This window comes from Geotrypetes seraphini, chromosome 4 (genome assembly GCF_902459505.1).
Source record: "Geotrypetes seraphini chromosome 4, aGeoSer1.1, whole genome shotgun sequence".
Classification (NCBI taxonomy): domain Eukaryota; kingdom Metazoa; phylum Chordata; class Amphibia; order Gymnophiona; family Dermophiidae; genus Geotrypetes; species Geotrypetes seraphini.
The window spans coordinates 103,257,605-103,275,038 of record NC_047087.1 but is presented as its reverse complement, the minus strand read 5'-3'; the positions used below and the strand labels follow the sequence as shown (position 1 = coordinate 103,275,038).

The following is a 17,434-nucleotide window of genomic DNA, read 5'->3' as shown; positions in this document are numbered from 1 at the left end:
CCCGCTAGTGCAGCTTTGTCAAAGGAGCCCTTAGCGTGCCACTTTGTCATGCCTAAAGAGAACTGCTGCTTTAGCTTGTAATCTCTTCCAATAAAGAGGAATATATCTGAATGTGACTTGCCTTGACCTGCTATTGAAAAAGGCATAAGCAAAATCAAAAACAGACGCTTAAAAAATGGTGAGAGGAAAGCCAGGAACAACTGCAATTTATGGTATTTCAGCAGAACTGAAATCTGGCAGATTAGATGAACTTTCTGTCCTACTGTGAACACCCACGTTTGGAAACGTCACAAACGAGACCACATTTTCCTTGTTTCCTTTTATCCCATCTTACCCTTCCATTCTCCTCTTGATTTCTCATGCACATACCAAGTCACACGCATTAGGCATGTGACACACATATTTAGCCACCCATTCTCTGTAGTTTCCCATTCAGTCCATGAATTCTAAGTTCCCGATTCACTGTCGTCACCCCTATTTGTCCTGTTTGTTTTAATTAGATTGTAAGCTCTATTGAACAGGGACTGTCTCTTACATTTTAAAGCACAGCGCTACCTACATCTAGCAGTGCTATAGAAATGATAAGTAGTTGTAGTAATAGTAGTAATTTACATATGGACCAGTATTTGCCAGAAAAAAATTTGCAGAACTGGGCCACTCCTGCAGTTTAGTATATGGCCAGCAGTGGTATTATAGAGCTGTGTGCTATACAGCTTCCCTACTTTCTTTTCATTTCTTTCCTTGACCTACTTTCTTTTTAAGTCACACCAAAGCATTCTGGGATATGCAGTTCTCTTTACTCCATTGAGAAATACAAGAAATGACCAATTTGTCCTAGGAAACTGGAGTTGAGATTCTCTGTGCTGTGTCTGACCTTGCCTTAAACTAATTTAGAAATGCAAAAAACCATTCAAACATATTCATTTTGGAAGCAGAACTTTTTTTAATTGTTTACAGTAATTTTTGCTCTACAGAGAATGGAAATGAGCACTGGAATGAATGCTTCTTTTCTTCTGATGCTCTTCCTTCACTTCTGGCAGTTTCTTTGGTGTTGGTTAAAGTTCTAAACCTTGGAAAACTGCACAAGGTTCCGGTTGATTTCAGAGATATTTTTGCAGCCTAAAATAATCATTTAAACAATTGTTTAGCATCGTCTAGGCACCATTAGAACAGGAATAGGAGACTGCATTATCACAGTGTACTGAACAATTTCTAGAGCACCAAGAACACAGAGTACAAACATGTGAATATCAGATTACAGCATGCCAGATATAAAGCATTTGTTTTCTTTCTTCCTATGGGGGGGGGGGGCAATGGCAGATCCCTCATGCTCCTCTGGACTTCCATTTGAAACTGAATCAGAAAGAGGACAGTAATCTGGCATTAGGAACTTTCAGTTGCAACTGCCTGGCGTTCTTCCCCTCCCCCTCTTTATTATCTTCTATTCCAGTCATTGAAGTGACAGCAGCCTTCAGCCAAGGGTCCAATACATACCGAGTTTCTTCAGAAAGACTGCAGTCATGGTCCTGAAGCTGAGCACTGCACACCGATTGTGCCTGCCTCTCTAGTGTCCCCAACCCCAGCTGGTCTAGGGAGTGGAAGACCTAAGCTGGAAAATTAACCCTGGTCCTCTGCATTTCAGTGCAATAGAACCACGAGGCCAACCTAGCGCTTCCGTATGAATGACAGATTATTGATTTCCCTTACATTATAATAGGATTACCACGAGTCCCATTATCCTACAAACAAAGGGCTAGATTCACTTACCTTCCCGATCGTGTCCGATGCGTGTGCAATCCGTGGCAGGCCGACGAATTCTCAACGCGTCCTCATGCAAATGAGGGCGATCATAGGCACACCCCCCACCGACCGCACGGATTGCTGGAGAGCGATCCTTGTGCATGCACAGACCATCTTCTTTGCCTGTAGATGGTCTGCGCGTGCTCACCGCGAAGAAAGAGCTGCTTTTTTCTTTTTTTTTGTAATACAGAGCTGGAAACTTTCACAAGCTCGTGGTTTTAACCCATGGGTTGAAGGCGGGGCTGAGAGCAGGAAAAGCAGAATCGGAGTAGAGAGCAGGAGAAGCAGAATCAGGGTGGAGAGCAGGTGAATTGGGGCAGAGAGAAGGGGGTTTTAAACAAGTGACTGGAACTCAGCAGTCGCTTGTTTTTTGATCGGGCAGCACAGTTGGTGTTCCTGAATCGCGTCCTTCCTACTTTGCATGTCGTTCCCCCTCATTTGCATGCGCAGATCAGATCGGAGGATGACCGGCACAGAGGTTAGTGAATCGGGTCGGAGGAAACACGATCGGTGGGCTTAGTGAATCTAGCCCATAGTGCAGAATTCAGGGCATTATCAAAGAAATACTGAACAACAAACAAATGACACACCCACCAAATCCACAGTATTACAATAAAAGTGATACAGAAGTCCAGCCTGGGCAATGCTCAGGGTGGGGGCAATGAGACAACTGTTAGCTTGTCCACAAAAGCCCTATCATGGCCACTGCAGGGCCTTGAGTTTCCACACATCCTCATTGGGGTTGCTGGACACCTCGGGGAATGGATCTATGGAAAAGGATATGCTGGACGCCTTGTTAGCCAGGGAGGAGGAGAGGGGGTGAACAGGTAGGCAAGAGGAGATGCTGAACACTTGATGGGAGGTAGGGAAGCAGAGAAATCCTGCATTAAGGAAGATTGAGTAAGGAGAGAGGAGATGCTGAACATGGAGAGAGGGCCTTGAGCCGTCACTTGATGGAGAATGAATGGTTGAAAGTTAATCTGGAGTGTGAGATACCCTTGGGCCTGTCCTCCCTGGTCATCATACAAGAGAGTCTCCTATTGACCAGATTCAAACTCATGATTGCAAGGTTCTGGAAGGAGCTCTGGTATATGGCCTCTAGACCAGGGTAGTCACTGCAATGGCTAAATTAGATGAGAACATAAGAATTGTAATACTGGGTCAGACCAAAGGTCTATGAAGCCCAGTATCCTGTTTCTAGCAAGTAGCTGGCAGGATCCCAAAAAGTAGATAGTTTCCATGCACCTACTCCCAGGGATAAACAATAGCTTTCTCCAGGTCCACCTTAATATGAACTTTTCCTCCAGGAATTTGTCCAAACCATTTTAAAACCCAGCTAGGCTGTTATTACTGCATCATCTGGTAACTAGTTCCACATGTACTGAGTGAAAGTTTTCTCCTATTTGTTTTAAATATGCTACTTTGTAACTTAATGGGCGTCCCCTAGTCTTTGTACTTTTTGAAACAGTAAACAGTCGGAACACATTTAACAACTCTAATCACGACTATCAACTCTAATCAATTCTATCATATCTCACTTCAGCCATCTCTTCTTCAAGCTGAAGAGTCCTAACTTCTTTAGCCTTTTCTCCTCTGAGAATGATTCCATCCCCTTTATCATTTTGGTAACTTTTTTCTGTACCTTTTAAAATTCTGCTATATCTTTTTGAGATGCGTCGATCATACTACTCAAGGTACAGTTGCACTATGGAGCAATATAGAAGTATTATTATATTTTTTTGTTTTATTCTCTTTTCCTAATAATTTATAACATTTTGTTTTCTCTTTTGGCAGCTGCTGCACGCGGAACATAAGATTTCAACATATGTTCATGATGAAACCAAGGTCCTTTAACTGGTGAAACCTAGGGCTCCTTTTATTAAGGTGTGCTACTGTTTTTAGCGTGTGCTAACCCCACGCTATGCACCAAGAACAAACGCCAGCTCAATGCTGGCGTTAGCATCCAGTGCGCGCAGCAATTCTGCGCGCGCGCTAAAACCACTATCACAGCTTTGTAAAAGGAGCCCCTAGTATTGTGTAGTTATAATTATAGCTATTCTTCCCAATGTGCATCACTTTATATCTATTCACATTAACTCCTCCCCCCCCCATTTACAAAACCATAGCGTGGTTTTTAGCGCTGGCTGCAGTGGTAACAGCTTCAATGCTCATGAGTTGGGGCCTTAAGCAACGTGGGTCAATTAGAACCTTAGGACCATCCCTGGCGCATCCCAGGATGCACCAAGAGGGGAACATAGGAACATAAGAACATAAGAAATGCCTCCGCTGGGTCAGACCTGAGGTCCATTGCGCCTAGTAGTCCGCTCACGCGGCGGCCCAACAGGTCCAAGGACCTGTGCAGTAAACCTCTATCCCCTTTTCCAGCAGGAATTTGTCCAATCCTTTCTTAAACCCCAGTACCGTACTCTGCCCTATAACGTCCTCTGGAAGTGCATTCCAGGTGTCCACCACACGTTGTGTAAAGAAAAACTTCCTAGCATTCGTTTTGAATCTGTCCCCTTTCAACTTTTCCAAATGCCCTCTTGTTTTTTTATTTTCTGAAAGTTTGAAGAATCTGTCTCTCTCTACTCTCTCCATGCCCTTCATGATCTTGTAAGTCTCTATCATATCCCCTCTAAGTCTTCTCTTCTCCAGGGAAAAGATTCCCAGTTTTTCCAATCTCTCAGCGTATGAAAGGCTTTCCATCCCCTTAATCAGTCATGTCGCTCTCCTCTGAACTCTCTCGAGTAACACCATATCCTTCTTAAGGTATGGCGACCAATACTGGACACAGTACTCAAGATGCGGACGCAGCAGGATAACTTCTTTTGTTCTGGTTGTAATACCCTTCTTGATTATACCTAGCATTCTATTCGCTCTCTTAGCGGCCGCTGCGCACTGTGCCGTCGGCTTCATTGTCATGTCCACCATTATCCCCAAGTCCCTAGTCAATAACATCCCTCCCATCGTATAATTGTACCTCGGGTTTCTGCTTCCCACATGCAATACTTTACACTTCTCAACATTGAACTTCATCTGCCCACCAATATGAAGAGGCGGGCCTGCTGTCTACAGGTAGGAAGCATCCCTCCGGCCTACCTTCGTAAACGAAGTAAAGGGTGGCGGGGGGTTGTTAGAGGTAAGATGACGGTGGTGGGAGTGGGCATCTTTCCTGCTGTCAGGGAGGGGTGTCGGGGGGGGGGGGATGTTAGGAATTTTTTGCTTAATGGATGCGGCAGCAGGGAGTGGGCATCCCTCCCACTGCTGGGGTGGGGGAGGAGTTGCTTGACGGTGGCAAAATTTTCTGGCAGGTCCGAGCTGTCAAGTATTACTTTCCTGTCAATGCCTGAGCCAATCAGCGCTCAGGCACTGACTAGAAAGTAAGGCTAGGATAGCTCAGACCTGCCAGAAAACTTTGCTTGCCAAAAAATTTTGCTTGCAAATATAGGACAGCAAGGTTAGGGAATCACTCAGCGATAATAGAGAATTGTCTGGAGTTCTCGTTTAATTATTAATGACCTTATGGCAGTATCGGAGACTGCTATGAAGCTCGGCAAAGACCACAGTAAGCTAATTTGATAATCTACCACTAAAATACATGAATGCTAAACTGACTGCAACCAGTTTAGTGACCACCTTAAAGTTTTGAGAATCTTCCCCTGAATTAGGGAGTAAAGTGACTGCAGTGGCGTACCAAGGGGGGGGGCGTGGGGGGCGGTCCGCCCCGGGTGCCAAGCCCTGAAGGGGTGCTCCTGGTCCGGTCCGGTTTTCCCGCCCTTGCGCCGGGTGTCACGTCTGGAAACAGCCTGCAGCAAGATCGCGATGCCAGCAATCTTTGCCTGCTTCGGCTGTTTCCTCCGCCACGGTCCGCCCCTCCTCTGACGTCAGAGGAGGGGCGGGACCGCGGCGGAGGAAACAGCCGAAGCAAGCAAAGATCGCTGGCATCGTGCGATCTTGCTGCAGGCTGTTTCCCCAGGGAAATGAAGCGGGGAGGCCGGGGAAATAAGCAGTGCTTCGTGGTGGTGGGGCCGAGCGGTCCTTCGAGGTAGTGGGGGGGGGGGGGCAGCAGGCCTTCAGGGGGGGGCGGGCAGGCAGACCTTGTGGAAGGGGGGGAGACAGGCCTTCAGGGGGACAGGCCTTCATGGAGAACAGGCAGGCAAGCCTTCAAAGAGGGAACAAGCCTTCGGGGGGGGGGGGCAGGCCTTCAAGGGGGACAGGCAGGCCTTCGGGGGGGGGGGGTGACAGGCCGTCGGAGGGGGGTGCAGGCCTTGGGGGTGGACAGGCCTTCCAGGGAGGGCACAGGCCTTCAAGGGGGGGACAGGCCTTCGGGGGGGTGCAGGCCTTCGGGGGGTGGACAGGCAGGCCTTCTGGGGGGGGTGACAGGCCATCGGGGGAGGTGCAGGCCTTGGGGGGGGACAGGCCTTCCAGGGAGGGCACAGGCCTTCAAGGGGGGGACAGGCCTTCGAGGGGGGTATAGGCCTTCGGGGGGGGTGTAGGCCTTCAAGGGGGGGGATAGGCCTTCAGGGGGGGCAGGCCTTCAAGGGGAACAGGCAGGCAGGCCTTCAAGGGGGGGGGAACAGGCCTTCAGGGGATGCAGGCCTTCAGGGGGGGTGCAGGCCTTCAAGGGGGGAGACAGGCCTTCAGAGGGGGCAGGCCTTCAAGGGGAGCAGGCAAGCAGGCCTTCAAGGGAGGGGACAGGCCTTCAGGGGTGGGATGCAGACCTTTAAGGGGGGGGACAGGCCTTCAGGGGAGGGGGCCCTGGTGTAGAAGTACACGGAGAGAAGGAGGAGGGGTTCAAAGAGACATGCATATGCCGGACTTTGGGTGGGAAGAAATAATGGGTCTGAAAATAGAGGAGAGAGAGAGAGAGAGATGATGGACATGGGTTTTAGGGAGGGAAGGAACAGAAAGGGAGAGAAGTTGGACACAAGGGATGGTGTGGGGGGGGGGGAATAGAGATACTGGTTAGGAGGGTAGTTGGGAAAAGAAAGGGAGAAATGGTGGACCCTGGGGTGGTGGGGAAGGAGGGAGAGCTGCTGGATGAAAGGGTAGTTAAGAAAAGATGGATCTGTGGAGGGAGACATAAAAAGGAAAGATGCCATACATCCGGGGGAGGGAAGGGAAACGGAAGGGGAGGACAGAGATGGCAGATGGATGGTTAGCACGGAGAAAGAAGAAAGAAGGAGACCCTGGCAAGCAAGTTATCAGAAGACAACCAGAGCCTTGGACCAACAAGATTTGAAAAATAACCAGACAGCAAAAAGGTAAAAAAACTAATTTTATTTTCTGTTTTGTGATTACAATATGTCAGATTTGAAATGTGTATCCTGCCAGAGCTGGTGTTAGACCGCAAACGTGAGCTAGGATTTAACAGAGAGAGGAAAAGTCCTTTTTGTTTCTTTATTTTATTTACACCACAGCGCCAGTGTGGTTAGGAGAAGCCAAAGGGGGGTGAAAAAGCTATAAAATAAACCCACCAGGATGTTTGAAAAAAAAACCAAAACACCCAATTGGGCAGGAAAATTGAATTGATAAACCAATTCAATAGGCTGAATCGAATCGAAATTTTTTTTCCTGAATCTGGCAGCACTAGTTTGCGCTACTGTCTTAGACTTTAGGACCTGGGATTGGGGAGAAATGGCATCCTCAGTACTTTATAATGCAAGTGAAATGAGGATTTGGTCAGATTTTTGAAGGGTCTGCAGAAGAAAAATATTGTATAGGCTGGGGACATGAGACAGCAGGAAATGGGAACTTTTCTTCCTTCTATTTTTGTGAATGGAAAGGCTGAGGATGTCAGAGAGTTCAGTTAAAATATGTGCTTTATAAGAAAATATAATAATGTGTTTTATAAAGTTTATAGCATTGCTGGCCTACCCGGTGAGGTGTTCCTAGTGGTGGTGGTGGCAGCGTATCAATGTGTTGAGAGGAAGAGGTGATCTGGGAAATTCTGCTGAGCAAACTCCGGGCCCATTTCCACCCCCCAGTTAGTCCACTCCACTCAACTGGTTCACACACTGAGTGGGTCTTTGGGTGTTGTTCCTGGGTAGTTGTTTTGGGATCTCTTCCAGTGGTTTGTCAGTATCTCCTTCTGGTCCAAGGAAGGAAACTTTGTTAACCTTAGCACTGACCTACAGAATATGTTTGTAACAGCGCTGCTTGTGTGGCATTAGTCTATGTAGTGATCGAAAGAAAAAAACAGACCTTTGCACATTTATCAGTGTTCCCGCTAAGCTGCGCTGGGGTGCGCTGGCGCACAAAATATTACCTCGCAGCGCACAAGTTTCTCGTCACAGCGCACACAGTGTAGAGCACAGTTCTTCAACCGCCGGTCCGCAAACAAAATCTTGCCGGTCCGCGAAGGATTCGGTCCCCGCCGCAACGAAAGGCCGGCGTCAGCTGACTTGCAACTTCCTGTTGCAGTCGCTGTGCCGGGACTCCTGCCTTCGCCGGGACTCCTGCCTTCCACCGCGTTTGCCTCCTGCCTTGTCTCCGCACCTCCAGACCAGCAGCGGCAGCTGTGTATGCTTTTAACTTCGGCACAGAGCTGCCCCTAATCAATAGTTTAGCGCGGTTTCATAAGGCAGCCTCGGGGCCTTTGCTAGGCCGGCCCACATCGCATCATCGAAGCGGGCCGGCTATCAAAGGCCCCGAGGCTGCCTCATGAAACCGCGCTAAACTATTGATTAGGGGCAGCTCTGTGCCGAAGTTAAAAGCATACAGAGCTGCCGCTGCTGGTCTGAACTCTTGGGCCGCTGAAGGAGGGCAAAAAGCAGCTGTCCTGGAGGTTTCCCTTCCTCTCGCCTTTACAGGTTCCTTTTTTCCACCTTTTTTTTTTTCCTTCAAACGGCAACGGGCCCCAGCATCGACATCAATCAAGTAAGTTCCACTGTCAATCAAGCGGTTCTGCTCGGCCAAAGCTTCCCCTGTGACATGAGCCACCCTCAGGGGAAAGAAAGTGACCCACAAAGGTGAGGGGAAGGGGGGCAGATGATGGAAGTTGGGGGGGGGGGTGGGGGAGAGAGAGAGAGAAGGGGACAGATGATGGAAGTGAGAAGAAGGGAGAGAGAGCAGAAGGCAGATGGATGTCAGTTGAGAAGGGAGAGCAGATGCTGAATGGAAGTGGGGAAAGAACACATACTGGATGGAAGGAGGAGATAAATAAAGGGGGAAGAAAATAGTAAGATAATGGAGGGGTGAGGGAAAGGGGTGACAAGCTGTGTGTAGACACAGTGAAAAGAGGGAAACGGGACTAAATAGTAAGAAAGAATTTAATTTAGATGGAGGCAGAAAATAGAGAAGGAAGACCAGAGAAGAAAAGGGAAGAGAGAGCAGAGAATGATCAGATCTGAGTGGAGGAAATGAGAAGAGAGATATGCTAAAAACCACAGGGGGGAGGGAAGGATAGAGATGCAGTTATTTTGAAGCTACACTGTTAAGTTAATATGCTGTTGGTAGAGTTGCAGTGGCATCCTAAACATATTTCTGGCAAGCCAACTGTATATGGTGACATTATTAGAAGATGACTGTGTGAAACTTTAGGGAACTTGGATGCCAATCAGTTTTTGGAAGCCAAAGGAAAACATACATTTTTTGTATGCTATACTGTATGTTTGGCTCGTTTCTACTTCAGTTTTGTTCTTGCCTTTTCGTTTTGTCTTCCTTCCACCATCTCTTATCTGCCTTCCTTATCATCCTTTTCAATGTGATTTGGCAGCTCCTGTCAATCATAGGCTGGCTGTGCAAGATTGCTAATTCTAGATGCCTGGGTGACCTAATGCCTGTGCATGTGATTTTCTGTTTTTGTGTTTAAAACATTTTGCTGAAAGCACAACAGTGCAAAAGAGTAAAACAGATTTTATGCTGTTTATTCTAGGAATAAGCAGTGGGCTTTCCTAAGTCCATCTTAATAATGTCATGCAGATTTTTTAAGGAAATTATCCAAATCTTTTTTTAATTACATGTTGAATGAAAAATATTTTCCCAGGTTTGTTTTAAATCTACTACTTAAAAGCTTTATTGCATGCCCCTTTACTCCTAGTATATATTTATTTTTATTTTTTATTTTTTAGTATATATATATTTATCTTTTGGCATGGCCCATCAGTTATAGCATTTGCTACATGATGGGCCATGCCAAAAGATAAATGTAGCATTTGCTACATGAATTGATTTTTTGTCACGTATGGTTAAGGGGCTGGAGGAGTTGCCGTACAGCGAAAGATTAGAGAAACTGGGCCTCTTCTCCCTTGAGCAGAGGAGATTGAGAGGGGACATGATAGAAACATTCAAGGTACTGAAGGGAATAGACTTAGTAGCTAAGGCAGGGAGAACGAGAGGGCACTCTCTAAAGTTGAAAGGGGATAGATTCCATACAAACGTAAGGAAGTTCTGTGGTAGAAAGCAACATATTTATTTGGCTCATAACTTGCTGGCGCCCGATATTTTTAGCTCACAGTGAAAAAAGTTTGCTCACAACACCCGCCCGCTTAGAGGGAACACTGGTGGGTGTATGAGGAGATTCACATTTCCTGCACAGCTAAGTCCGTGTGAAGTTACCTTGTGCTGTATTTGACATCTAGCAAAGACTCTGTTTGGAAGGAAAGATCTCAGCTTAAAAATGAAGTGGCCAGAAGTTATGGTAAAAGCAGATAGCGTAGCTGGTTTTAAGAAAGGTTTGGACAAATTCCTGGAGGAAAAGTCCATAGTCTGTTATTAAGACATGGGGGAAACATCTGCTTGCCCTGGATCGGTAGCATGGAATGTTGCTACTCTTTGGGTTTTGACCAGGTACTAGTGATCTGGATTGGCTTCCATGAGAATTGGTTACTAGGCATGATGGACCATTGGTCTGACCCACTTAGGCTATTCTTATGTTATGTTCTCATCTGTAGGGGCCTTTGTTTTCACTTCTTATTTTAATGTATTTTTTTTTCTGAGAACTTATCAGTGTTTTTTATAATGGGAACAAAAATGGAAGAGAATTAATGTGTGTGGAATGGGGGGGGGGGGGGGGTTTAACTAATTTCTTCAGCTAAATAATTCAATCCACCTCAACCAGACATAGGAGAACTCACGCACCATTCACAAACCCTCCAACCAAAAACGTCAAAAGAAAAAAACTGTTTGACTACCTCCTAGCCATTCGAGCTGCAACACTCGACCCCTAACTCTACAACCTATTGACCTTGACCACAGACTACAAAACCTTCAAAAAGAAATAAAAACCCTTCTATTCAAAAAAAACATAAAACCGAACTAACACAATCAGAACTGTCCCAAGCCTCACCTGCAACTACTTCATATGCACTTCTGATGTCATGACAATTCAGACATAATTTATGTTATGTTATGGTATGTTTGGAATAATGGTTACATATATGAGGTTCAATAAAAGAAATTTTTCACTGCCTGTTTCTATTATGACCATTTATTCAGTTTCATGGTTATTACAAAAAATATTTTTTTACATGGGGGGGGGGGGGGGGTCAAAATATTATGGGCCTCGGGTGCCACATACCCTAGGTACGCCACTGAGTGACTGTTCTCTGTTTTGCTCTATGCTTACTCCACCACACTCCACCCCCTCCTGCTTTCTGAAGGCTTCTTGAAAGGGAGGTACTGGAACAAACATTCCTGGGCCCAGATGCTTTAACAATGCCTTTAACAATGCCTTTAATAATCAACACTAAACCAGATCTTAAACACTAAACAAAGATTTTCCTCAACTGCTATCTGTGCCCTATTCTGATTTTATCTTAAGCTCTGAAATGCAACATAAAATATTAATCTAGACCAGTGGTTCCCAAACTTTTTCTGTTCACGGCTCACTTAATGTTTCAAAATTTTTCTACGCCTCTCCAGGTCAAACGATAGTTCTGTACTCTGATTCATACCTAATAGATGTTAGCTTGAGATGATTATTATTTTAAAAAATTAAAACAACTTATCATGAAGGTTATCACAATAATCTTGAATTGTTTATTTGAAAAAAATTCAACAATGAATATAAAAAAAATAATCATAAAAAATATTGATAGAACTAATGAGATGGATGAGCTTGCTGTTCATTACAAATCTTCTCAAACCTCAGAACCATAATTGATACAGCCAATCTCATTTCTTGTTCCACATTAATTTTCACTTGGCATTTGCTTTTTATCACAGCAAGCACCAAAAACCCAACCTTGCATAAATAGGATGTCACAAACGGAATTAAGATTCTCTGTGTTCTACTGCTTAACAAATTTTTATAGGTATCATCAAGCCTTCATTTCCCTGAACTCATGGATAATCTACTGGATTGGCTGATATTACAGAGTCATCTCATGTCCCCATTATGTCTTAACCACATTTTGAGTATCAAGCTGCTTAGAATATATAAGGACAATAGCATTCTTCTTTCCACCTTGAACACATTAAAATTTATTAATAATTTAACACCTATTTCAATACAGCAATCTATGTGTCAATCCCTATGGTTAAACTCCAAGATAGAAATCGACGAGTCTAAAATTCTCTGGAAACATTGATTGCAGGCAGGCATACGTACTTTGGAAGATCTAATTTCTAATGGGAAAATGATAAATTTATTACAATTGCAACAATCATTTGGTATATCAAAGTCTCATGAATTTAAAAGGTTGTAGTTGAAAAAGGCCATTCAGAAAGGGTTCCCTGATTGGTGCAACTTAAAAAATCAGTATAGCTTGCCGGGCCTATGTTTACAGACAGATTTCCAAGAGCACCAGACCGCCAAGTGGTATAAATTAATATCGGATTATTTGAATAAAAAACCTAAAACAAGTCTAAAAGACATTTGGAGCATTGAGACAAAGCAGCATATTTCTGCTACTCAATGGCCACGGATTTGGACTTGGAGAATGAGATGTACAGCGTCAGCATCTATGAGACAAACTTGTTTTTTTCTGTTGTATAGAATTTTTTGGACCCCAGTTTGTTTGCAAAAGTTAGACATTTCAAAATCTAATAGATGCTGGCACTGTCATCTTGATATAGGGACACTGGATCACTTTCTATTCTAATGTCCATTGATACTCAATTTTTGGAAGTCTATTTGGGACAAAATCAACATGATTTTGGAAGCTTCGATTCCACTGTCCTATGACATAGTGTTATTTGGGACTTTATTAAAACCTAAGGGGCTCATAATCGAAAGAGAAAAACGTCCGAAAACCGGCCTAAGTTGGCACTTGGATGATCATCAGTCAAAAACGTCCAAGTGCCGATAATAAAACCAGGTTTTGGATGTATTTAAAAACGACTTAGGCCTTCACGGTGCCGCTGAACGACCATAGCTAAACGGGGCATTTCAGGAAGAGTGTTGAGGGCGGGATTTGAGCAGGACATGGGCAGGCTTAGACTTAGTCGTACAGCATGTATAACCAAAAGTTATACAGCACAGGATCGACGGAACTTAGATGTTGTGACGTAGACCATTTAAAACATGGTCTAAGTCACAAAAAAACACCTAAAGTCACCAGATAAGCACTGCAAACACATATAATACAGACCCCCACAGACTACCCCAGTGATCACTGACCCCCCCCCCTAACAATATTAATTACAACTTGAAAATTGTGCCTCCAGAACATCACCTGGCAGCCTGGCATAGGAAAGCCTAGTCGAGTAAATCAAGGAAAAGTTTTGTTATTTACCTGCAATGCTGCTCATTTTTATTTAACACTGATATGATCCCTCTCTTTTCCCTATTGTTTTTACCCTTAATTGTTCTCTTTTCTTTTAAAATTGTATTTCTCCCTACAATCCCATTGTTCCCATGTAGGTATTGTCGTGTTTTTAATAAGTTTGTTAATTGTTCACCATTTTATATTTTTTTAACTGTAAAACGCGTGGAGGGGCATAATCAAAAGGAACGTCTAAGTCCGTTTTCGTCTAAGTTGCAAGTCGTCCAAAGTAAAAAACAGCCTAGGACACATTTTCGAAAAATACGTCCAAAATTTTTTTTGTTTCGAAAATCGTCTAACTGTACGTCCTGCCGATTTGATCGTCCAAGTCGCTAAATTGTCCATTTTTATACCACATTTTCGTCCAACTTTTCGTCCAAGTCAAAAATGCCTAGAACAAACCCTGTTTGACGTGGGAGGGATCTGCAAAGTGATGGACTGAACACCCAGACATGGCACCTAAATAGTGGGGTACCTTACAGGGCACTGCTGTGAACTTCACAAAAAGGGTACCATGTCATCATCTCACTACAGCTCCCTTATAGGTCACAGTGAGCCCCCCAAACCACCTCTAGAATCCCCTAGATCCACTTATCTACCACCTCAATAGCCCTTATGGCTGCAGGAGCCACTTATATGCCAGTACAAAAGGGTTTTGGGGTGTATAGGGCAGTGCACATGTTTAAGTATCAATGCAGTCATTACAGGGGCTTATGGGCATGGGTCCTCCTCTCCCTGGGTCCTTAACCCACCCCCAAGATGGCTTAAGCCGCCTCTGTGCTGGACAACTAGGCTCTCCTATGCCAGACTGCCAGGTGTTGATGGTCTGGAGGCTGAATTTTAAAGGTGTGATTACAATTTTTATGGGTTTGGGGGGATTGGGGGGGTTGGTGATCACTGGGGTAGTGTGTGGGGGTCTGTATTATGTGTTTGCAGTGCTTATCTGGTGACTTTAGGTGGTTTTTTGTGACTTAGACCATGTTTCTTAAATGGTCTATGTCACAACGTCTAAGTTCCATCGATCCTGTGCTGTATAACTTTTGGTTATACATGCTGTACGACTAAGTCTAAGCCGGCCCATTTCCCGCCCTCGACACTCCTCCTGAAATGCCCCGTTTAGCTTTGGTCGTTCAGCAGCACTATGAAGGCCTAGGTCGTTTAGCAATACGTCCAAAACCCGTTTTCATTATCGGCACTTAGACGTATTTTGACAATGCTCATCCAAGTGCCGGCTTAGGCCGATTTTTGGACGTTTTTCTCTTTCGATTATGAGCCCCTTAGAATATATGATTAGCGTTTCATCAAATTTTAATAAAACTTGGAAACTTGGTTCTTTTCCAGAGATAAATAAAAAAAGATTTGACATTGATATGTGAACATTTCTTAAGAAAGAACTGAATATTTCATGGAGTGTCCTAATTTTTTCACAGGACTGTAGATAAGAAGCCATAACCTTGCAAATCTCTTATTTAGAAGAACATCCAGTAATAATGCACTGCAAAATGCACACACAAGATTTTTCCTTAGCTTTTTTTTCAAAAGTCTTGTCCACATTAAACAGAGGTAATATGGAAAATATATCATGTCAGATAGATAATGAGTATCTCACCAGCAAGGCCCATTGACAAGCGAAATTCATCATGCAAGATTTGCAGGATCTTCCGAACTCCTTCTTCACCCTCGTATAAAAAGGAGACGTGTTAAAATTTATGTGCTGAACTATTTGTGATAAAAAAATACCACTAGTTGTACCATTCAGTCTACCCATTTGTATTTTACTTGATTTGTGGCCATCTTCCTCCTGATGCTACTAAAGTCCCTTGTTGCTTACCCCATGTATGCTTTAATTCCACCTCTGTATTACGTGAAAAAGCATTTCCTTACATTCCTTTTGCATGTCTCTCCCCTCAGCTTCATAAGATGACCTTGGTCCTTGAGCTTTTCAATCTCTGCAAAATGCTACCTTCTGGTACTTAATTGAACCTTGCTAGATAAACATGAGCATTAGCATGACCCACTATTATTCCTGGAGGAATTTGGTGCTACTGCATAATGCAGAATTTGCAAAGCATTCTGCCTTTCCTGCACAGAATTATCTGCAGTTTGTTATTTTAACATAGATATTCCCTTTTCAGCTCCCTTTCCTCCTTCCCAGTGCACTTACCACTCCAGCAGGGGAAGAGGAAGCGCTTCAAAAACAAGAGGTCGAGCTGCTTTCACCTTTGCTATCTTGGACTCTGTGGTTTCTCCAGGGGTGTCAAAGTCAATCACATAAGGGGCCAAAATCTAACACACAGGCTAAGTCATGGGCCAAATTTTTAAAATTAAGATACTTAGGTCTAGATTCGCTAACCTGCCCGATCCGTGGCTGATCCGAGGCAAGTTGACTGATTCACAAATGGGGACGATGCAAATGAAGGCGATCGGAGGCATGCCCCCCACCGACCGTACGGATCACTGGAGAGCGATCCTGATGCATGCGCAGACCATCTTTTTTGCCTGTAGATGGTCTGCGCATGCTCTCCGCGCGAACTTTCCAGTGATTGGAACCTGATATGAAAAGTTAGATGTCCCCCCCCCCTCCCTAGACATTTCAGTCAGAAGCACAGAACGTTCTGAAAAGTGAAAGGAGCCCTTTGAAAATCTCCTCAGCCAGAACTCCCAACTTCTGTAACCATTGCAGTCTCTTTTGGAGTGAGTGATTGTAGGCTGAAACCTAAGATCTCTTGCTGTACCAGTGCCAATTGTGATTTTGGACAATTACTTTTCAGCGGGACACAAACACAGCGCAGGCCGGGAACTCTCCCTCTCTCCATGTGTGGCAGGAGATCATAATTAGACTGCCCCCATCTCGTTTCAACTTTTTCCCTCTATACCGAGCCCTTTACTTTTTAAAACCTTTGGTTTTAACCCACGGGTTTAAAGTGAGGCTGTACTGCAGCGTGTTCTGGAACTTAACAGAACACGCCATAGTGCAGCCCCGCTTTAAACCCGCGGATTAAAACTACGGAGTCGGGGTGGCAAGCAGGAGAGTTGGGCCAGAGAGAGCAGAGAAGAGTCGGGGCAGAGAGAGCAGGGTGGCAAGCATGAGAGTCAGGGCAGAGAGAGCAGGGCAGCAAGCAGGAGAGTCGGGCCAGAGAACAGGGTTTTTGCACAAGTGACTGAACTAAACTAAACTAAACCTTAAGTTTATATACCGCATCATCTCCACGGATGTGGAGCTCGGCACGGTTTACAAGAACTTAAATATAGGAAGAGAAGGAAAAGGTTTACATGAACTTAAATATAGGAAGAGAAGAATAATGGTAGGGTTGCGTACAGGGGGGAAGAGTGAATTACATTTTAGTGGAAAGCCAAGTTTTCAGTTGCTTATGGAATAATTGGAGGGAGCCCAGGTTCCGCAGCGGGATAGTAAGATCATTCCAAAGCCCTGTGATTTTGAAAAGGAGGGATTTTCCCAATTTACCAGCATAGAGAATACCATGTAGACAGGGGAAGGATAGTTTATATCTTTAGGCGGGTCTGGTGGAGTCAGGACTCGAGGAGTTATAAAATAGTGGGATTAGGGGAGGAAGGATGCCATGATCTTAAAAGCCAGGCAGGTGTATTTGAAATGGATTCAGGAAATCACTGGAAGCCAGTGAAGTTTGGCCAGGAGTGGTGAGACATGGTCAGATTTGCGTTTTGCAAAGATCAACTTGGCCGCAGTGTTCTGGATTAGCTGGAGTCTTTGAAGTCTTTTTTTGTCAGGCTTAAGTAAATGGCATTACAGTAGTCTAGTTTGGAGAGAATAATGGATTGGACAAGGTTCTCAGCAGTCGCTTGTTTTTCGATCGGCCAGCCCAGTCGGTATTCCTGGGGTTTTTTGTTTTTTTTTAGTGAATCGCTGCCTTCCTACATTTGCATGCCATTCTCCCTCATTTGCA

The 17,434-nt window shown here is 44.6% G+C and overlaps 1 protein-coding gene across 7 annotated transcripts in view; it reads right to left on the bottom strand.

The window, feature by feature from the left end:
* Positions 1-919: 919 nt before the first annotated feature.
* Positions 920-17,434, bottom strand: part of LOC117358724 (hydroxyacid oxidase 2-like) — a 57,207-nt gene continuing 40,692 nt past the window's right edge. For all 7 annotated transcript variants that reach the window (XM_033940299.1, XM_033940304.1, XM_033940300.1 and 4 more), the window contains 2 exons: positions 15,118-15,187; positions 920-1,119 (listed from right to left, as the gene is read on the bottom strand). In XM_033940299.1, coding sequence (XP_033796190.1) covers positions 1,064-1,119; positions 15,118-15,187 — 126 coding nt within the window. In that variant the 3' untranslated portion in view covers positions 920-1,063. The remainder of the gene's footprint in view (positions 1,120-15,117; positions 15,188-17,434) is intronic.